This window comes from Scyliorhinus canicula, chromosome 4 (genome assembly GCF_902713615.1).
Source record: "Scyliorhinus canicula chromosome 4, sScyCan1.1, whole genome shotgun sequence".
NCBI classification, from domain to species: domain Eukaryota; kingdom Metazoa; phylum Chordata; class Chondrichthyes; order Carcharhiniformes; family Scyliorhinidae; genus Scyliorhinus; species Scyliorhinus canicula.
The window spans coordinates 146017663-146040603 of NC_052149.1; the positions used below are offsets into that span (position 1 = coordinate 146017663).

Sequence of the window (22941 nt, forward strand, 5' to 3'; positions counted from 1 at the left end):
CATTTGGTCCATCTCCCGTTGGAAGACCGAGACCCTGTTGGTGACGCCAAAGGGAACCCTAAGGAAGTGGTAAAGGCAGCCGTCTGCTTCGAACGCAGTGTATGGGCGGTCCGCCTTGCGGATGGGGAGCTGGTGGTAGGCAGATTTCAGGTCCACTGTCGAGAATACCTGGTACTGTGCAATCTGATTGATCATATCAGATATGTGTGGGAGGGGGTACGCGTCGAGCTGCGTGTACCGCTTGATGGTCTGACTGTAGTCAACGACCATCCCAGTTTTCTCCCCAGTTTTGACCACTACCACTTGGGCTCTCCAGGGGCTGTTGCTGGCTTCGATGATGCCTTCCCGAAGTAGCCACTGAACTTCAGACCTGATGAAGGTCTTGTCCCGGGAACTGTACCATCTGCTCCTGGTGGCGACGTGTTTGCAATCCGGGGTTAGGTTTGCAAAAAGGGAAGGTGCGTCGACCTTAAGAGTCGTGAGGCCGCACACAGTAAGGGGTGGTAGGGGCCAGCCGAGTTTCAGGGTTGGGCTCTGGAGGTTGCACTGGAAGTCCAGGCCGAGGAGCAGGGCAGCGCAGAGGTTGGGGAGGATGTAGAGGCGGAAGCCGCTGAACTCCATGCCCTGTACAGTGAAAGTGGCAATGCAGTACCCCCGGATCGCCACGGAGTAGGATCCGGAGGCCAGGGAGATTCTCTGGTTAGCGGGGTGTACCGCGAGGGAGCAGCACCTTACTGTATCGGGGTGAATGAAGCTCTCAGTGCTCCCGGAGTCCAGCAGGCAGGAGATCTCATGTCCGTTGACCTTCACTTTAGTTGAAGCAGTCGCGAGGTTGTGTGGTCGAGACTGGTCAATACTGACTGAGGCGAGACGCGGCTGGTCGTTGGTGGTTGCTGGCGATGAGCGGCCTAATGAGGTGCCCGACGGGCAGGGGTGAGTCAGGCAAGATGGCGGCGCCCATGAGCCGCACGTGTCGTAGGGGAGACAAGATGGCGGCGCTCTGGGGCTGCACGTGTCGTGAGGAAGGCAAGATGGCGGCGCCCGCTGGTCCAAGGAGGAACAAGATGGCGGCGCCCACGGGCCGCACGTGTTGCGAGTCGAGCAAGATTGCGGTATCCACTGGCCGCACGTGGTCCGAGGAGGGGAAGATGGCGGCGCCCACTGGCCGCAAGTGGGGGGTGCCGGGACAATAGCGGCGATTGAGCGGGCCTGGCTCTCTACAACGAAATGTCCCTTCTTGCCACAGGCCTTGCAGAGGGCGTTCCACGCCGGGCAGCGCTGTCGGGGGTGTTTTGACTGCCCACAGGAGTAGCATTTGGGCCCCCCAGGGTTGGTTGGCTGCCGCGCGGCACAGGCGTGGGGTTGGCTGAGGGCGGTCGCTGATGGGGTCCATGATGGGTTGGCCGTCTGCGGAGTCCACAATGCACAGGAGGGGTGGGCCGCGCGGTCAGGGGCGTAGGCCTGAATGTTGCGTGATGCGACCGTAAATGAGAGCACTAGTTTTTTGATCGCCGCTTCTAAGAAGCGCAGGCGGATATGGTCAGACCCTATGCCCGTAACAAATACGTGTCGCATCATCAAATTCGAGTGTTCCATGGCCGAAACGGCCTGACAGTCACAGACTCCAACTAGGACGAGAAGGGCACGCCAGAAATCTTCCAATGACTCGCCGGGAAGTTGGCGCTGTGTGGAGAGGAGGTGTGTGGCGTAGATTTTGTTAGTCCACTGAGCGTAGTTTTTCTTCAGTACCGCCATGGCCTCTGCGTAGGTCGGCGCGCCCTGGATGAGTGGAAAGACGTTGGAGCTCAGCGCGTGTAAAGAATCTGGAGCTTCTGTGCTTCTGGAATTGTGTCTGGCGCAGACCTGATGTACGCTTCAAATCAGGCTAGCCAATGTTCAAAGTCGTTTTGGGCGTTGTCTGCTTGAGGATGCAGCTGCAGGTGATCTGGCTTGATGCGGAGGTACATCTCTGAAACTTCAGTGTAATAAAATAAGGTTCAGTCCTTCCTGCTGACATGCTCTGTCCCAGTTTACAACCTGATGAATGGGCAGCGCACCGAGACACCGGGGGGCGGAATTCTCCCATCGGGAGACAAACAGCCGACGCCGGAGTGAAACCCGGAGTGTTTCACTCTGGCGTCGGAGGCCTCTCCTCGCCCCCTATTCCCCCCCCCCCCCCCCCCCCCCCAGGGGGCTAGGAGCAGCGGCGCGTGAATCTCGGGCGCCGGGCCTTGACGCTTGCGTCAAAGCGGCGCGCGGGAATGACGCGGCCGGCGGCGCCTAAGTGACGTCAGCCGCGCATGCACGGTTGCCGTCTTCCGCTCCGCTGCCCCGCAAGACATGGTGGCTTGATCTTGCGGGGCGGCGGAGGGAAAAGAGTGCGTCTTTTAGAGATGCCGGCCCGACAATCGTTGGGCACCGATCGAGGACCAGACATCTCCTGAGCAAGCCCGTGGTGCTCGATCCTCCCTCCGCCCCCCACAGGCCCCACACTTACCGGTCGTGTGCTGTTCACGTTGGCAGCGGCCAGGTGTGGTTGGCGGCGGCATGAACCGGTCCGGTTCGGCAGGCTGCGCGGCCCATCCGGACTGGAAAATCGCCGGTCGCCGTGAGAAACGGCGAGCGGCAATTCTCCGAGTGGCCTGTCGAAAAACGCGACACGCCATTTTGGGGGGGGGGGGGGGTGGGAGAATCGCGGGGCTGCCATGGCGGCGTGGCGTGATTTGCCCGGCCCTCCCGCGATTCTCTCACCCGGCGTGGGGTGCAGAGAATCGCGCCCCCGGGGTTTTTATAGCCAGTCAAAGGGAACCTGCTCACGTCGCCACTTTTGAGAGGGGAGGAGACAAAATGGACACAAAGCTGAGAACGAAAAGCAAAACTCTGCGGAAGCTGGAAATCTGAAATAAAAGCAAAACCAAAATGTTGCAGGAATCAGCAGGTCAGGTAATGCCTGTGGAGAGTTTACATTTCAGGTCGAACTGACCTTTCATGAAAACTGAAGAAAGATTGAAATGTCAGCGTTTTAGAGTGAGCGGAAATGGTGGAGGGGCTGGGGGGTGGTGGGGGAGCAGAAAGAACAGAAGGGAAGTTTGAGGAACAGGTTAAATTAAAGAGAAAAACAGAGATCATGGAAATAAAATCAAGCTGATATTTGGTGTTACATATTTCCCAACGTATTTGTTTGCAAGGTTCTGTTAGCACAGGAACCTGTCAATGGTGTGCATTTTAAAACTCGGAACGTAACAGGCAGTAATTTTGAGTCTGAACATTGGATCAAACATCCCTTCTGATTTTGACCTCCATTCACTTCAGTTGGGAAAGATGTTTAATGGGTAAATGTGTGTCCCCTCCCCCCTGCATCCTTCTCCAGCCATTAGTGGACTGACACATTCATCTTCGCCAAGCACAGACTTGCTACACCAATTGGAAAGCAAAAAAGACACATTACCCTGTCGGATGATGTTTGACTGTCAGCCAAACAGTCTTTTCCCCTAATTTTCAATATTTCTTTATGGCTGGAAAAGAAAATGCTCAAAGAAAATGCAAAGAAAACAATCTTTTCAAATGTCCCAGTGATTTTTCTCCAGTGTTACACACACCTGGAGATTGATCTTCAATTGCTGGGGACTGCAGGCCAATCCTGGCAGCCCTAGCAGTAATTAGCTTACAGGATCGATGGGCCTTGGTGCTGACTGAGGTAAAGAGTCTACGATTAAGTCAGACTTTTTGTTTTTAGTTTATTTGTCAATTAAGGGGCAATTTAGTGTGGCCGATCCACCTACCCTGCACATCTTTGGGTTGTAGGGGTGCGACCCACACAGACACGGAGAGAACATGCAAACTCAACACGGATAGTGACCAGGGGCTGGGATCGAACCAGGTCCTTGGCATCATGAGGCAGCAGTGCTAATCACTGCGCCACCATACCGCCCTGTCAGGCCCAATTTTAACTCACTTAAAATCCATTCACTTACTCAGAGTTAAAATCGAGCCTGATATCATCATTGACAGACAATGTGTTGTGTTCCATAGTGAGACTTGACTTCTTCCTTTGAGCTTTTCCAGGGCAGTAAATGGCGACCTGTTAGTCGACTCATCTGAAGCTACAACTTTCACTGGTCCCTTTACCCAAAGGCCGACACCCTGACTGGAATCCACTGGGGATGGGTTGTCAAGTAAGGGCAGAAAATTGTGCCCCTTGGCAGCGGCCCTGTGCATGCGCCTACTCTCCCCCATTCATACCCGTGTGTATTTTACCTGCAGCAGGGGACCATGTGGGTTATGGTAAGCCCTTAAGTGGCCGATGAACAGTGAATTAAGAGCGCCTCCTTCATCCGCTGAAGGTTTTCCCCGTGGAGCGCTAAGTGTTCAGGGCCGCACTGTGGCCAAGCTGTGGTGGTATGGCTAGCAGACCTTGCAGCACCTTAAGAGGTGTGCTACTTATGGGGCAGAGAACTCGCTGCTCATTGGCTCTGGCTGGTCATGTGCCTCTCTGCCAATTGGCTGACGAGAGGCTGGTGGCTCCTCCCACGGGGAGGGGTATAAGTACCATCGCACCTGGCAGTCGGCCATTCTGTGTAAGTCGACTACAGGGCTAACATCTAGCTCATTAAAGCCAAAGTTTTGGACTCACTCTACAGCTCGTGTCTGAATTGATGGTATATCAAAAGCAACGAGGAAATGCCTCCTCTTTGTGGCACTTGTCATAACCTGGTCCCAGTGAGACCTTGGACTTTGCTGTAAATAAAAGCAAAATGCTACGGATGCTGGAAATCTGAAATAAGAACAGAAAATGCTGGAAAAACTAAGCAGGTCTGATGAGAGAGAAACAGAGTTTAATATTTCAGATATAAATGATCCATCTATAACTGTAAACCCGGCTCGGTGACTCCTCTCGCTCAGGGGTCTGCCGACAATTCCAGCTGTGGCCACTCCATTCCTCCTCCCAGTGGTGCTGGTGGGACATGAGCTGCTGGAAGCTTTTGGAGGTGAAGCTTCCCCCCAATTGGGGTGGGGGGGGGGGAGGGCAGATAGGAGGAGCAAAAAGCTCGCCTCAAGCCAATTAACAGCCGAAAGGCTGTAAAATGGCTGCTTCGCGAGCCGGCAGTGTGGAGGTGGGTTCTCCCCTGCCTTGTACATAGGGTAGTGGGGTCCAGGCCACCCTCCCCCTCCCCATGCAAAATTCATCCCCACCCCGACTCACATTGTTGTCCTGATGGACCCCCTGCCAGTTGCTGGTTTCACGATCCACAGTGTAGGCCCTCCCCAACCTAAAGCTCCTGTTGTCCTCCCTGACCTGCGCTCCTGACTCCAGCTGGTCTCCTTAAATCATAAAATGATTACAGCACAGGAGGCCATTCAGCCCATTGTGTTCATTCTATCTCTCTGGAAGCACAATGCAGCCGGTCCCGCTCTCCTGCCCTTTTCCTTGAAGCCCTGCAGTTTTTCTTTTCTCTTCAGACAATTGAATGACTCTTCAGACGACTGAATCTGCCACCACCACATTCTCAGGCAATGCATTCCATTTCCTGAACCGTCAAATGCACGAAAATGTTCTGTCACCGATCGAAAATCAGACAAACGTGGACGCTGGAATACGGAATGAAAACGGAAAATGCTGGAAATATTTAGCAGATACGCTCATCAACCATGGAGAGAGGAATGTCTGTGATAAGACCGGAGAGACTGAATGGCAGGGGAGCTAGTCTCATAGGGCTAAAGGGAATAGGGAAAGGAAAGAAACAAAGAAGCAAAAAATGTGCCTGGAGCAGGTGTGCAGCTGCGACTGACAGAAACAAATAAGTAAAAAACAAAACAAGCAAAGGAAATGGGGACGAGTGCGGGGGGGGACGGGGCAGAGATTATGATCTGAAATTGTTGAATTCAAAGTTGAGTTCAGAAGCCTGTAAAGTTCCTGGTGGAAATGTGAGGTGTTGTCCATTGTTCAGTGAAGCACTCCACAGCCTTCTGGAATGCTGAGAGTTCAATAATTTCAGACCATAATCCCTGCTCCCTTCACTCATCCCCATTTTCTTTGCTTGTTTCGGTTTTTCCTCTTACGTATTTTCTTTCAGTCTCAGCATCACACCTGCTCCAGGCACGTCTTTCGTTTCTTTGTTTCTTTTTTTGCCCCATCGCCATTCCCTTTGGCCCCGTGATAATAGATCATAGATCATGGAATTTACAGTGGAGGAGGAGGTCATTCGGCCCATCGAGTCTACACCGGGCCTTGAAAGAGCACCCTACTTAAACACACACCTCCACCCTCTCCCCGTAAACCACCTAACATTTGGACACTAAGGGGCAATTTAGCATGGCCAATCCACCTACCCTGCACATCTTTGGATTGTGGGAGGAATCCGGAGCACCCGGAGGAAACCCACGCACACAGGAGGAGAATGTGCATACTCCACACATACAGTGACCCAAGCGGGAATCGAAACCGGGTGCCTGTGAAACAACAGTGCTAACCACTGTGCTACCGCGCCGCCCAGTCATCCACTCTCTCCTGTCTTCCACACACCCCGGCGGCAAAGATTTCACGGCTCCCGTAACAGTGCGTCTCCCCCCAGGCGGGTGCGGGCCGCCATTTAACTTGACGTTTACTTCAGTGGGATCGGAATATCCTGCTGGACGGGAGGGGCTGTGAAAGCCTATCCCACATTCCCCAAGGACCTCCTGCACAAACTCTATTATGTCTCTAACTTTTCCCGGTTCTGATGAACGATCATCGAGTTGAAACTTTGACTATTTGTCTCCCCCTCTCTCTACAGATGCTGACAGACAGAATATTTCCAGCAGTTTCTGTTATTCTTCATGTCACCATTGGTTCTATCCACCTTCAATCCGTCTCCTCTGGCCCTCGACCCTCCAGTCGATGGGAGCAGTTTCTCCCTATCTATTCTGGCAAGACCCCTCATCCTTTTGAACACGCGTGACCCAAAGCTTAATAGGGAGCTGAGAAATTCTGCCAACCACCAAACACTGATAACGGCAAATTATTCTGCATCTTATGTATCTTGCGTTTAGCGACCTTGGGCCTTGATTCTGTCAACGACCTTGATCTAAATGTATGCTGGTCTGTAATTTTGTCCAACTGACAAATACAGAATGTACCCTCATTTCCCACAAATTTGCCATCACTAATTTCACTGCCTTCAACATCCACATGACTCGCTTCCATTTTGGTTCTACCCAGAAATCCTAGCGCATGTCTATTACCGAGAGGCTTCTGGAATCCACCTTTGCTCTGTGGTAGCACACCAACTATTGAGTCAGCCGTGGGTTCATAAACCGTGGGCGCAAATCCTCATTCCTTAATTGTCCCTGGACTTTAATGGAAATAAAGTCGGGTGTCATGTTAAGCCGCAAAGCAGCTCTGACTTGAGTCAAAATTATTTTTATTTATATCGTATATCAGGGGATTTCCCTGTGAAGCGAGAAGGGAAATCCAAACAGTCACTCAATCTTTCTACAAAGCACTAATGACAAAGGAAATGAAACTGCCCTTCAATACACTGGCACAGTGCCCATTTAAGACATTAGTACAGCCATTGCTGCCATTTTCTGGCAAAAGTGTTGCAAATCCCTGGCAGCGGGGGTGGGAGGGGGTGGATACAATGGGAAAACCTATTTACAATGGCAGGACCATGGGAGGCAGTGACATAGTGGTATTGTTGCTTGTCTAGTAATCCAGGGACCAGGGTAATGATCTGGGGACCCGATTTAAATCCTACAATGGCAGGTGGTCGAATTCAAACTCAACAAAATATCTGGGATTAAAAGTCTGATGATGACCATGAAACCATTGTCGATTGTCGTGAAAACCAATCTGGTTCACTAATGTCCTTAGGGAAAGGAAATCTGCGATCCTTGCCTGACCTGACCTGGCCTACATGTGACTCCAGACCGACTGAAGTGGCCTAGCAAGCCACTCAGTTGTATTCAACCAGCAAGAAAATTCAAAAAAGGAATGAATCCGGACGGACCACCCCGACATTGACCCAGACACAGGGGGAGGGGGGGGGGGGGGGGGGGGGGGGGGGGGGCTCGAATTTCCCCTCAAAGGTTCTGATTTCAACAGAGTGTTAACCAAGGTTTGACAACCCTGACATTACAGCAAAACTAATTAGCGCCTCCCCCTGGCCATCGATTCGCTCATCGGCAGTCGGATCTTCACTTGGGTGAACCAGGTGTCTCTCTATTTAAGAGATGGTGAAATTTGAATTCAATAAAAAACTCTGCAATTCAAAGTCTAATGATGACTATGAAATTGTCGTAAAACCCCATCTGGTTCACCAACTTGGGTAAGGACGTCTGTCATCCTTACCTGGTCTGGCCTACATGTGACTCCAGGCCTACAGCAATGTGATTGAGTCTTAAATGCCCCCTCAGGAATGGGCAATAAATACTGGCACAGACTATGACGACCATGTCCCACGATCAAATTTTTTAAAAGGTTACGGGGTTACGGGCATAGGGCTGGGGGAGTGGGTCTAGGTAGGGTGCTCTTTCAGAGGGTTGGTGCATACTCAATGGGCCGAATGGCCTCATTTTGCACTGTAGGGATTCTATGATTCTATCAACATCCTGGGGGTTACCATTGATCAGAAACTGAACTGGACTAGCCATATTAGTACTGTGGCTACCAGAGCACGCCAAAGGCGAAGAATCCTCGTGACCCTTGTAACTCACCTTGTGACTCCATCAAAACCTGTCCACCACCTACAAGGCACAAGTCAGGAGTGTAATGGAAAATTCTCCACTTGCTTGGATGAGTGCAGCTCCAACAACACTCAACACCATCCAGGACAAAGCAGCCCACTTGATTGCTCCACCTTCCACAAACAGTCAAATCCTCCACCACTGAAGAACAGTGGCAGCTGTGTGTACCATCTACAAGATGCACTGCAGTAACTCACCAATGTTCCTTAGACAGCACCTTCGAAGCCCACGACCGCTACCATTCATAAGGACAAGAACATCAGATACCTGGGAGCCCCACTACCTGGAGGTTCCCCTCCAAGTCACTCACCACCCTGACTTGGAAATGTATCACCGTTCCTTCACTATCGCTGGGGCAACATCTTGGAATGCCCTCCCTTACAGCACAGTGGGTGTACCGACACCACATGGACAGCAGCGGTTCAAGAAGGCAATTCAACACTACCTTCTGAAGGGCAACTAGGGATAGGCAATAAATGCTGGCCGAACCAGCGACGGCCACATCCTGTAAATGAATTTTGTAAAAAGGTCCCTCTGCCAGCCAAAGTCAGTCCACCTCCTGCTGCTGAGAAACACACCACGGGGGCTCAGAAAGTCCCCCCCCCCCCCCCTCCCCCAAATGTTCTGATTTCAACAGAGTGTTAAACAATGTTTGACAACTCTAGCATTACAGCAAAACTAATTAGCACCTCCTTCTGGTCATCGATTCGCTCATTGGCAGTCGGATCTTCACTTGGGTGACCCAGGTGTCTCTCTATTTAAGACACACAAGCCTACTTTATATGAGATGGCAAAACAAGGCTGCTCAGCTGAATGTAAAAGGTCCATCAGCTACTTTTACAAGGGAGAGCGGGGACGATTTCCTCTATGTCCTGTTATCCCTCAATAATATCCTTCTCGGAGTTTCCTAGAGTCTCCAGCAATTGAGATCTCCATGACACTGCTCCAAGGAGCTGTTAAAAAATTGTTTTATTCATTGGCCGGGATTCTCCAGTGCTGTTTTCTGCAGGCGGGAAAGCCAGTGGAGGAGAAGAATCCAACAAGTGTCCCCAAACGGCTTTTACGCCAGTGGGATTTCCCGCTAATGACGTAATGGGGTTCCTGCCATGAAAGGTCAGGAACCCCGTTACCATACATTTACATCTAATTAGTGGGCTTTCCCATTGCACTATTCCCCCACATTAGATAATTTCCCCCCCCATCCCCCTCCCCACTGACATGATATCAAATGGGCGGAGTTTACAACAGGTCTGGATCAATGGGGAGCTGGTTAACAGACCCCTGCCCCTCTCCAGGGGCGCACAGATAAGTACAGCCCTCAGGGGGGGAGAGAGTTATGTCCTTTCACTGCCCCATGGGTGCATTTAATTGGTGGTGGGTTTTGCCCACATGATAACAGTAGCTGCATTTTAAAAGAACTTCATTGACTTTACAAGCAAACTGGCGTAGGGTAGATAAAATACAAGAGTTGAATGCTTCATCAGAGCACTTGCTTACTTGCAGAAATACGATCATACATACTAACATATGGACATATGAATTAGGAACAGGAGTAGGCCTCTCGGCTCCTCGAACCTGCTCCGCCATTCAATAAGATCATAACTGATTTACTTGTAACTTCAACTCCACATTCCTGCCTGCCGATAACCTTTCACCCCCTTGTTAATCGAGAATCTATCTAGCTCTGCCTTAAAAATATTCAAAGGCTCTTCACCCACTGTCATTTGAGGAAGAGAGTTCCGGAGTCTCACGAGTCTCCGAGATAAAATATTTCCCCTCACCTTTGTCTTGAAAGAGCTAAACCTTATTTGCACACAGTGCCGCCCCAGATCTAGATTGTCCCACAAGAGGAAACATCCTCACTACATCCACCCTGTTAATACCCAGATCTTACTTAACTCAGGAAATTTGGTGAGTAAGGGAATTTAACGCAATGAGGGAAGAGTTGCAGTCTTGGTCTTTTACAGAACAAGAAGTGGTCTTAGAGAGAGAGAGTGGGAGACATCGACACCAGAGATGTAGAGTCCAGAGGCATTAATCAAGTAAACAGGCAGATGATTGGTTGATGAGTTTTGAGGAGACTTTATTAGCTCCTGGAAAATATGTGTATTGCATAAAATTTGCAGTTTCAGTCGTGAAGGTACTTTATATAAGTACAAATAATCATCTAATAAAACATTAATTAATTAAACAAATAAATACAGCTTGTTTGAGATATAGCAGAGCAGATTTGTGGTCTCCACTTCAGAATGTTGAAGTTTGTGGTCGGCGAGATTGTCCTGAGGTTCCCCAATGACGTCGCCATCTTGAATCCCTCCAGCTCAGAAGTTGGAGAGACTCCGACATACGACGGAGTGGAAGGAGTTTTATCCAGACTATATTCACACCCCAAAGAAAAATACAGATTCAGGAAAGGAGGATGGGACTGATAGGGAGCAGAATAGCAGGGATTTAGGAAGGTTTTAACATAGAACATAGAACAGTACAGCACAGAACAGGCCAGGCCCTTCGGCCCTCAATGTTGTGCCGAGCCATGATCACCCAAATCAAACCCACGTATCCACCCTGTACCCGTAACCCAACAACCTTACTTTTTTTATTAGGACACTACGAGCAATTTAGCATGGCCAATCCACCTAACCCGCACATCTTTGGACTGTGGGAGGAAACCGGAGCACCAGGAGGAAACCCACGCACACAGGGGGAGGACGTGCAGACTCCACACAGACAGTGACCCAACCGGGAATCGAACCCGGGACCCTGGAGCTGTGAAGCATTTATGCTAACCACCATGCTACCCTGCTGCCCCTAAGAAGAAGATCACACATTATTGGTCTTGTCCCACAGGTACAATGTATTCACGACCTGTTGGGAGAAGGAGTAAGACTGCAGGGAGGACAGTCACAATTTAAACTAAGGCAACATTGCTCAAAAGCTGTCTAAGATGGGGAGGAACAGGATAAAAATAGGACAATATGAGGGGACTCCACAATTAGAGTGATGGATAGCATTCTCTGCAACAAGAGATAGCATCATCAACAGTCAGGAATGAGAATCCTGAAGGCTGTGTTACTGAGTCATTGTAAGAGTAAGAGATAGCTCATAGTGGCTGGAGGATGTTGTGTAAAGGAAGGGAGTAGGTCCAGTTGTAATCGATGCTGCAACAAATGGCATAGGTAACCACAGGTAACATAGATCACATAGGTAACCTAGTCCTGATGAAAAAGCATCAAGGAGTAGGCTCGAAATTAAAAAGCAGAACCTGTCGTGTAATAACCTGTATATTATTGCCTGAGCCAAGTGGAACTTGGCAAAGGAGCAGATAGAGTAGGAGGATTACCGGTGGATAATGGGATGATATGAGAAAATTGAGTTTTCATTTTCTTGGACACTGGACCAGTTCCCAAACAGGAAGGAGCCATACTGATGAGAAGGGCTCCACCTGAATAGGGATGAGTCCCATGTCATAACGGAAAGAATAAATGGGGATATGGCAAAGTTTATAAACTAGTAGTGTGTGTATGTGTGTGTGTGGGTGAGGGAGGGGGGTGGGAGTGGGGAGATTGATCTCCAAGAACCATAAATGAAAACTAAACAAGGAAGGAGAAGTTTGAAAAGAATAATGTATGGGAGGACATTTGATGGTAAGAGCTAAGATGGGTCTAAAATATGGTTAAACATAAAATGAGAGGAAATCCAATTACATGTGAGCTTAAATGTCTACACAGCGTCTGAAATAAAAGGGAGAACTGGAAATAATCAGTACTGCAACAAATTACAGGAGGACATTAATAAACATGCAGAATGAGCAAGAAATTGGCAAATTAAGTTTAACACAGATAAGTGTTGTGAAACATTTTGGTAGGAAGATTAGCAGTGTCACTGATGTACCATCAATTGGACTCGGGTCGTGAAGAAGTTCCATATATCAGGCTTTAATCAACTAGTTGTGTGCTCGGCAATCGACTTACAGAGAAAGGCCGACTGCCGGGTCCTACGGGTTCTTATACCCCGCCTCGTAGGCGGGACTACTTGCCTCTCGGCCAATGGGTGAGCAGTCACATGACTAGCCTCAACCAATCAGCAGAGAGGCCCATGATCGACCTGAGCCAATGGGCAGCGAGTGCTCTGCACCAATGGCAGATAGGTACCGTAAACCTCCTAGTCGTACCACCACAGTCACTTATTACCTGGAAGGTGCAAGTATACAAAGGGTAGAGAAATAAAGGGATCACGGAGTACAAATGCGCCATTCACCAGAGGTTGCACCATACGTTATCAGTTTTTTAAAAATCAAGCACTAGGCTCTATTCCAAAATTGTTTGAATTGAAAGGAGCGATGTTATACTAAACCCTATTGAAACATGTCTGGATCACATTTGGAGTACCGTGTGCATTTCTAGTCTTCTTATTACAAAAGAAAGATATTGAGGCACTGGAGAATGTAATAATTTGCAGCAATGATACCAGAAATGCATGGGTATATATATCTGGAGAGAAATGATAGGTTAGGTCGCTTTGCCGTTGAAAAAAGATGGCCGAGAAGTGACCTGATACAGTCCTTTAAAATTATGGAAGTGTTTAACAAACTTGGTGGAAAGAATGTTTCTTCATGTGGGGAACAGCATAACTAGAGGCGTTGAATATAGGATAACCACCTGGAAATACGATAGGGAATTCAGAAAAAACTCTCTGAGCTAAAGTGTGGTAAAAATACGGAACTCATTACCACAGGGAGTGGTTAAACAAATGTTATAGATACATTTAAGGGGAAGCTAGAGAGGCATATGAGGGAGATGGCAAGAGATGGTATATGAGAGATTTAAATGAGGAAAAAGGGATAAAGTTCAAGGGGAATATAAACACCGTCACAGACTGGTTGAGCCGAATGCAGTATATCCATTGTAATCCTATCAATGTGCGGCTCAAAGAATTTTCTGGGGGTAATGACTTTCAATTCATGAGTAACTGGCACTAGAACTGAAGAAAGAGGGGCTTTTCCTTTGGGAAGGGCTTCAGTTGAAGCATGCTGGGACCAGTCTCCTGGCAAAATGAATAACAAGTGCTGTAGACAGGGTTTTGAGCAAAATAACACAGAGGTAGGAGCTGTTCAGGTGAGGAGAAATTTAGAAAGTTAAAGAGAAAGGACATGTCTGTAGTGCAGGATAGCGATGTGAGTAATACCAGATCTAAAGTGTGATAGAAAGGGACATATCATGCAAACATGAGTGCTGCAGAAAATGAAGTCAGAATAGGAAAAATGGCAACAGTTAAAATTAAAGGAAATCGATCTGAATGCATATAGCATTCATAACAAAGTAGATGAATTGATGATACAAATAGAAAAGAACAGGTTTGATCTGCTAGCCATTACAGAAATGTGGTTGCAAGGTGACCAGGACTGGGAACTGAAGATTCCGGGGAAGTTTTTAGAAGGATTGGCAGAAAAGAAAAAGAGATGAGATGGCAGCTACATTAATAAAAGATGAGTTCAGTGTACAATAGTGAGAAATAACCTTGGCTGGTAAGATGAAGGTGGAGAAAGAAATAACCTGGAAAAGAAGTCACGAGTGGGAATAGTCTACTGGCACCCTAATAGTGGCTACATTGTGGGGCAAAGTATAAACCAATAAATCATGGGGGCCTGTGAGAAAGGTTACTACAACAATTGTGGGTGAGTTTGATCTTCATATAGATTGGAAAAGTCAAATTTGCAAAGGTATTCTTGAGTATGAGTTGTTTGGAGTGTATTTGGGACATTTTCATAGAAAAGCACATTTTGGAATCAATTAGGGAACAGGACATGTTAGATTGGGTAATGTGTACTGAGACAGGATTGATTAGTTATTATTATAGTATTCGATCCTCCACAGAAGAATGATCATAACATGATAGCATTTCACATTCTGTTTGAGCCTGAGAAACTTGGATCTAAAACATGGGGGCTGGATTAGCTCAGTGGGTTTATCATGCAGATCAAGGCCAGCAGCGCAGATTCAATTCCCGTACCAGCTTTCCCAAACAGGTGCCGGAATGTGGTGACTAGGGGCTTTTCACAGTAACTTCATACTTGTGACAATAAAAGGTTATTATTATTATTGTCCGAAAATTGAATAAAGGCAATAACAAAGGTACGAATACAAATTTGACTAAAGTGCCCTGGAAGAATAGATTAAAAAGGAAGATGGTTGAAAGCAGCAGCTGACATTTAAGAAGATACATACTGCTCAACAAGGATATGCACCATTGAGAAAGAAAGGCACGACAAGAAGGACGAAACATCTATGGCTAACTAACAAAGTTAAGGTTGGTATCAAATTTAAAGGAAAGATGTGCAAAACTGCAAAGATTTGTGGTGGGCCAAAAGTTTGGGAATATCTAGAAACCAGCAAAAGATGATTAAACAATAATGAGGAAGGAAATACATTATGAGATTAAACCAGCAGGAAATATAAAACACACAGTAAGAGCTTCTGCAAGTATATAAAAAAGGAAGAGAGCAGTTGAAATAAGTGCTGTTGACTTATAAAATGATTGGAGAACCAATAATCAGAAACAAGGAAATGGCAGAGACTTGAGCAAATATTTTGCATCTGTCTTCACAATAGACGATATTAAAAGCATCCCAATAATTGTAGTGAACCACGGAAGAGCTTAAAACAATCATTATCATGAGAGAAAAAGCATTAGGAAACTAATGTAAGTAAAGGACGATTATTTCCCTTGATCTGATGGCCGGCATCTCAGAGTCTGTTAGATAAACTCATTAACATTCTTTCAGGATGTAAAAAGCATGGTGGACAAGGGGAGACAAGTAGATTTTTAAAAATTTATTTTCAGGATGTGGGTGTTCCTTCTTAGGCCAGCATTTGTTGCCCATCCCTATTTGCCCTTTAGAAGGTGATGGTGAGCTGCCTTCTTGAGCCACTGCAGTCCTTAAGGTGTAGGTACACCCATAGTGCTGTTAGGGGAGGAATTCCAGGGTTTTGACCCCTCCGACAGTGAAAGGACAGCAATATATTTCCAAATAAGGATGGTGAGAGACATGCGAGGGGAACCTCCAAGTGGTGATGTTCCCAGGTATCAGCTGTCTTTGTCCTTCTCGATGGTAGTAGCCAGAGGTTTAGAAGATGCTGCTTAAGGAAACCTGGCAAGTTCCTGCAGCTCATCTTGTCGATGGTACTCACAGCTGCTACTGTTCATTGATGGTGGTGGAGGGATTGAATGTTTGTGGAAGGGGTAGCAATCAAGCGCACTGCTTTGTCCTGAACATAGTGTATTTGAGTTACCAACAGGCATTTAATAAAGTGCCATTAAAAGGTTACTGCACAAGATAAGAGCTCATAGTTTTGTGGACAAAATATTAACAGAGGACTGTAATTATAATAAAAATGTTATAATAGAGGATTGGCTAATTAATAGAAAGCAGAGTTGGGATGAATGGATCATTTTCTCATTGGCAAACTATAACCAGTGGGGTGACATGGGAATCAGTTTTGAGGCCTTTACAGTCTATATTAATAATTTAGATGAAGGGAATTAGTGTATTATAATCAAATTTGTTGATGTTACAAAGATAGTGGAAAGGCAAATTGAGAGGATGGAGTACATAAGCACAGAAACACATGGTACATGAGCAATAAGAAGTTATGCACTTGGCAAGAAAAATAAGCAAACAAAAAGTATTTAAATTGAGAGAGACTATAGAATAGAAACATTAAATTGCTACAATACAGAAGGAGTTATACAATACAATACAGACCCGTCAGGTCTGCACCATCCTCCGAAAGAGCACCCGGTAGCATGGTGGTTAGCATAAATGCTTCACAGCTCCAGGGTCCCAGGTTCGATTCCCGGCTGGGTCACTGTCTTTGTGGAGTCTGCATGTCCTCCCCGTGTGTGCGTGGATTTCCTCCGGGTGCTCCGGTTTCCTCCCACAGTCCAAAGATGTGTGGGTTAGGTGGATTGGCCATGCTAAATTGCCCGTAGTGTCCTTAAAAAGTAAGGTTGGGGGGGGGTTGTTGGGTTACGAGTATAGGGTGGATACGTGGGTTTGAGTAGGGTGATGATTGCTCGGCACAACATCGAGGGCCGAAGGGCCTGTTCTGTGCTGTACTGTTCTATGTACTAGGCCATGGCCCATCCCCGTAAACCTATAACGCCATCTAATCTTTTGGCTACTAAGAGGTAATTTCTCCTGACCAATCCACCTAACCTGCACATCGTTGGATCGTGGGAGGAAACTGGAGCACCCAGATGAAACCCACGCAGACACGGGGTGAAAGGGCAAACTCCTCACAGACAGTTGCCCAAGGCTGGAATTGAACACAGGTCTCTGGCGCTGTGAGGCAGCAGTGCTAGCCACTGTATCACGTGCCGCCTCACGGTACAGTGGTACAGACGGACCTGGGTATCCTGAAAACACAAAGTTAGCATGGAGGTACAGCAAGTATTTAGGAAGCAAAATAGAATGTTGGCCTTTATTTTAAGGTTGGTGGTGTATAAATTAGGGAAGTTGTACAAGACATTGGTGAGACCAGAGCAAAATACTGCGTACAATTTTAGTCTCCTTATTTAAGGGGGATAAAATTTCATTGGAGGCAGTTGGTCTAACATTGCAGATAAGTAACCACTCCACAAAGGCACAGGCAAGCACAGAAGCAGCAGCAACACAGATAGATATTTATATGCACAGACACAGACTTACACAGATGCACAGACACACACATTCAGCCAATCACAGATAGGAATCATAAGGGCACATAAAGATGCACGTAAATATGCACAGACACAGACACACATACAGAGACAATACAGACATGCACATGAACACACAGCCACATAAATGCACACAGGTGGACATGTACTCAGACACACAAATACAGGCAGAAATATGCACACAGACATAAGCACGTGCACAAAAACAAAATCCACTTCATGTGGTTTGGACGACGTGTCGGAACAGTAGCTAGAAGTTAAAGCCTCAATCAGTCAGCAGTGTAGAAATTTCCCAAAGCATTAGGCATAGACAAAGAATAGAAGTCAATACTAAAAGGTCAGATGTTCCCACTCAACCACACAGATGACAAAAACAGAGATACCGGCTATCTTGCGCATTAATTTGTTGTGATGGAATTTTTTTACATTTGGGATTCCCCTCTAGATAATGAATATGGATGGTCGTTTCCCACACTCCAGACAAAACAAGAAAAGCATTGTCAACCTGGGTTTATTTCAAGTTTAATTATTCTTGTTATCGATGATGCTGTGTAGGCGTTTCAGCCTAAGCAGAAAACGATTACCTCAGTGGAATTTACAGCAGCATAAAGTTGAAATAGGAAATGCAGCCATTTCTCCTCCACCAACTGAATTGGTGTGGGACGGGAATTACACACTGTATGGACCAGACTACCTTCTAAAGTGGTTCAGCAAGTTTTAGTGCAACAAATCCTGCTGCCAGGGATCTGTGAAGAAGGTTTAACATAACTTCCTCAGGACAATGAGAGATTGACAATGAATCCAGTCTTGCCAGTTATGCCCATATTCTGAGAATGGGCAAAGAAAAATAAAACAGGATGGAGGGCATATATTTTAGCCAAGCTTGATGCAGTTTGAAGAGCAATTAACCTCTGGCTGACTTCACTCAGATCCCACACCAAACAATTAAAGTGATTTTTCTGAAGTTCTATTTATTGAATGACAAAAATGTCACCACAGTCCCATAGGCTCCTCTCTCCTATGAGAGCTGACTTGTGGTGATTTAACCTAAGGGTCACTACACCTCAGGCGAGGGGCGAGGTTGAGAAGGCAGGACCTTTGTGGATAATCGCAGCCAGTACAGGAATGGAACTCCGTGCTGTTGGAAGTGCCCTGCATCATGAACCAGCCGTTCAGCCAACTGAGCTAACTGACCATCCTAGGTTTTGCAGTGTGGAACCATTGTAGTTCATTAGGTGAGCACACCTGCTCCCCCGCAGAGTATTTTCCAACAGCTGCATCAACTGGCCATTGGCCTCTGGCAGGATCCTCTGGTCCCGCTGACGTCTATGGTGCTTTCCGTGGCTCACCTGTCCCACCGCCGGAGGGAGGGGGAGGGCGGGGTTTCCATTAGTGGGGTGGAAGATCCCACTGGTGGGATAGGCCAGAAAATCCTACCCATTATTTGTTAAATGGAACAGCACTCCTGCTCTTTTCCAAGCGTTATTTGATTTGCCATGGGAATCATGGGTCAGTTTTTAGATGCACTGGTCAAACTTCAGCCAAGTATTGGCCGTGTGCAATGTGAATTTCATAAACAAAGAGGGTCCCATTTCAACTAATTCAAAGCCACTTACAGGGAGTTAAAATCTGGCCCAAGATAGTCCTGATTTGAATTTTCTTGTTGCCAAATCCTGAAGCCAGCTGTGAGTCTCCAAACACTTGCAGCTACCTCAAATCAGGAAACAGCCTGACAAATCCAGAGATGAATTGGTGGTTTTTGAGGCACTTAGGCCCAACCCATCTGGAGCATAATGAGGCCCTATACCCGGCAAACTTTCATTCTTCACCACCAACAGCAAAATAACTCTACCTGCTGCCCTGTGGTACTGCTACATCTCCAAAAACAGGGATGACATGCCCAACTGCGTCAATGTGGCCAGGAACTGGAGGCATAAGAGCAAAACTGCTCGTAGATCATAAAGACTGTGATTACAGTGCCTGTTGCTGATGGGGCATGTCAGTGTTGATGTGATGTGCCTGCTATAGGCAGTGAATCTAAATTCTGAAAGAACTAGCATTGCCTAGCTATGTAATAACATATTGGGCTAACCAAATTAAGACAAAACCTGTCTCCGCAGAGATGTACAGCAGCTACTGACATTTTAATTCTTGAAAATCCCAATTAAAAATGTTTTCTTGTTTTCTTTCCAGAACATGAAAGAGTTTATCAACATGACCTTACTCTGAACTTAACTGAATACTATTTTCAGACCACCCCTTAAACCCTCTAACATCTCTAGTCTCTCTTCACGACTGGGAATATTTGCATGAATTACAACAACAGGCTGTCAAAATTTGGTTTGATATCCCTTTAGTTTAGATTATGTTAGCTGATCGCATCGAGGTCTTTAGGATGATAGGGTAAATGCAGAGAAACAATTTCTTCTTGTATGGGGGGGGGGGGGGGGGGGCGGGTTGTGGAAATATGCAAGCACCATCTTACTTAATTCTGTCACTAGCAGCAAACAGACTCTGAGACTTTTCATTCAGAAGCCCCAACCGCATCCTGTTTAAAGGGTTAAGGAGCCGCAAAGGGGCTGACAAATTTCTTGGTGTACTTACTGCATACTCTCAGTGCCCCACCTTTTGGATGGGTTTTGGTCATGTCATACTTCATGCCTCAATGTCATTCGAAAACCTTAATCTCGTTGCAAACACACAAGAACAAAACAAAAACCTCCAGCAGTGAAAATCGTCTTATTTTGAGGAATAAAGGTGTAAAAGCAACAGATAGAGACTGTAAGGCAGGCATGCCTACCTGATACACAGTCATTAGTTCATTACTATTTTCGCACCGTCTATCTTTTCCAGCATCTATCCCATCATTTGAATTAGGCTTGTCTGTGCGAATGCAATGTTGCCAAAGTGCTTGCCACTCTGATTTTGCAATACAGTATGTGACACAACACCTCACAAATAGCAGAATGTAAACTTGAAGCCTCCAACTCCTGCGCCAAAATTCAGGATTCGATCAACCATATTGGAGAGATGTCATGCAAAGGTGAACTGCTCTGAATAGGCAAGTATATTATCAACAGGAGCATCAGCTTGAGGTGGAATCATTTAACCTGTTTTCAGAACAGTTGCAGGACAATTTCAGTGATACCAGACAACAAATTGGTTGATGGGATAAGACATGTTCTGCGTTTTTTCTCCCCAAAATTGTAAGTGGATGGAATTTCATCCTCATGTTGGTTTGCATCATGCTGTGTGAAGATACTGCCTAGTTGGGGTATTGTGAAGATTTGTATAAGAACGTGTTATCAGCCCAACACTAAAGTTGAAATGCAACCCATAGTCTTGAGATCTGCGGTGATCGTGTCCAGAGGTGAGGTAAATCTATCCTTGCCAAAACCTTTCTCCTAAAAATAGAACTATTCAATTATGAAGAGCATTGCAGTCAACACAATTGCATTTTTAGTTGTGTGACTTTGTCACCGCTGTTGAAAATCACACCGACTGTCTGTATTAACATCGGAAAGGCAACACCCAAGTTGATTTAAGCTGAACATAGATAAAGATCAGAGAGACATACCCATTCTGTTAAAATGTGTTCATGAGAGAACATTTAGTTCAGGGAATGCGCAAACTTCAGAAACACCAGACACTGCAAGCCATCCAACATGTCAAAAACTACTCACCATCCTTCCATTGAGGGCAAGTTTTGTTATTCCTGCCATGTCTTTCATCTAGAACATTTGATAGTTTCAACTGAGGCTTGTTGGAAAGAGAGAGGCAGACCCACGGCCGGTATCGTTCTGAAACGATTCCTCCGTACCCAGATTACTGCTGTCACTCTTCCTCAGGAAGGACTGTCATAGCAACAGACCACAGGAGGAAGTGGTGACCTCACCCCATGAGCCACCCTTACTTCACTTCATGCAGAATGGGGCTGGATGCTTGCACTGCATCAATATCTGTGATATTCTACCTGAGTAAGATGCTTACAAAGCTTCTCATGGAATACTTTGCTCTCATTTTAATGGGACCAGTTTGAGTGGGGGTGGGTGCACTGTGTATCAGAGAACACAAACCACAGATTGTGCAGAATGCCCTGGGGAGTCCGAAGGCCTTGGCATCTTAACGATCGGGCCTTATTTGAGTTCATTTTCTGTGATTCCTGGCAAAACATGGCAGCATCCACTACCTGGCCAGTGGATAGGAGAGGGACTGTGACTGGAAGTGGCCCCAGCTGGAGAGATGTAGCACCTCTCCCAGGTAGCCAGATGAAGGTGGGGATCTGGAGGCCATCAGAGAAATGGGTGGGTTTTGGCTCTGATCCAGGGGTCGCACATGAAAAGGGAGACCCAATCCCCAAGGAAACCGAAAACATTGTCCTTCATATTTACCTGACGTGAACCTTCCAGCAGATCTGATCTGATGGGGAGGTCATCACCACTCCTCCACACCGGTTTCCAGTATATTGCAGTCAGGTCCCAATGACAACATCGGACCTGGTCTGCATATCATAGATTATCATAGAATTTACAGTGCAGAAGGAGGCCACTCGGCCCATCAAGTCTGCACCAGCTCTCGGAAAGAGCACCCTACCTGAGGTCAACACCTCCACCCTATCCCCGTAACCCAGTAACCCACCTAACACTAAGGGCAATTTTGGACACTAACATGGCCAATCCACCTAACCGGCACATCTTTGGACTGTGGGAGGAAACCGGAGGAAACCCGGAGGAAACCCACGCACACACGGGGAGGATGTGCAGACTCCGCACAGACAGTGACCCAAGCCGGATTCTGCTGCATTCTGCCTGCTTGCCTTCTCAAAAATAGAATGATAGGGGGTCAGTGACTGGCCTCATTTTCAATCCCACCAACCCTCCTCTCCCATCAAGTTTTCATCAGGCCGGAGGTGTTAAAAAATTAGGGACTTAGGATGGAATTTGGCATGGGAGTCTTGAACTGAGCATCAATCTAAGATCAGTAGTTGTAGATTGCCAAATGTAATAGTAACATCTGAGTTGTACTCCAGGCTATGAATTGCACAGGGAATGAGAGACCTTCACATATGACTAAACATATCAATTAGTCTTATCGTTAGGCAGTTAGGAGGACTGTTTACCTTCGTATAATAGTAAGGAGTTCCAGCAACGCTTGGAGCGTTATCAGCAGTGCCTTAGTGGGTAACACTTTTACCTGAGCAGGAAGATTTAGGTTTCAAGGTTTGTCCCAAGATTTAACCACATCACCTCATTACTAAATTAAACTGAACACCATCTGCTTCTTCAGGTGGATAGTAAAGATCCCACAGTACTGTTCTGAGGAGAGTAGGGAAAGAGGAAATCCCACAAATCCAGATGCGCAATTAGCCCACAAATCCAGTGCTGCCTGCTCATTACCATGATTGTAAGGTGCAGATGGAATGAAGTATGTTGAGTGGCTGTAAGCTTCAGCATGGACTAAAAGCTTGGGAAATTCTAGCACAGGCTTGACCAACATTTT

At 46.8% G+C, this 22941-nt stretch overlaps 1 protein-coding gene across 3 annotated transcripts in view; it reads right to left on the minus strand.

The window, feature by feature from the left end:
* The window catches only part of LOC119965064 (regulator of G-protein signaling 14-like), a 97402-nt gene extending 76152 nt beyond the window's left edge, over positions 1-21250 (minus strand). For 2 of the 3 annotated variants that reach the window (XM_038795316.1, XM_038795313.1), the window contains exon 1: positions 21126-21246. In XM_038795316.1, the coding sequence (XP_038651244.1) occupies positions 21126-21136 (11 nt within the window). In that variant the 5' untranslated portion in view covers positions 21137-21246. Of the gene's footprint in view, positions 1-21125 lie in introns of all 3 variants that reach the window. The other variant, XM_038795314.1, reaches the window with a different exon arrangement.
* Between the last annotated feature and the right edge of the window lie 1691 nt (positions 21251-22941).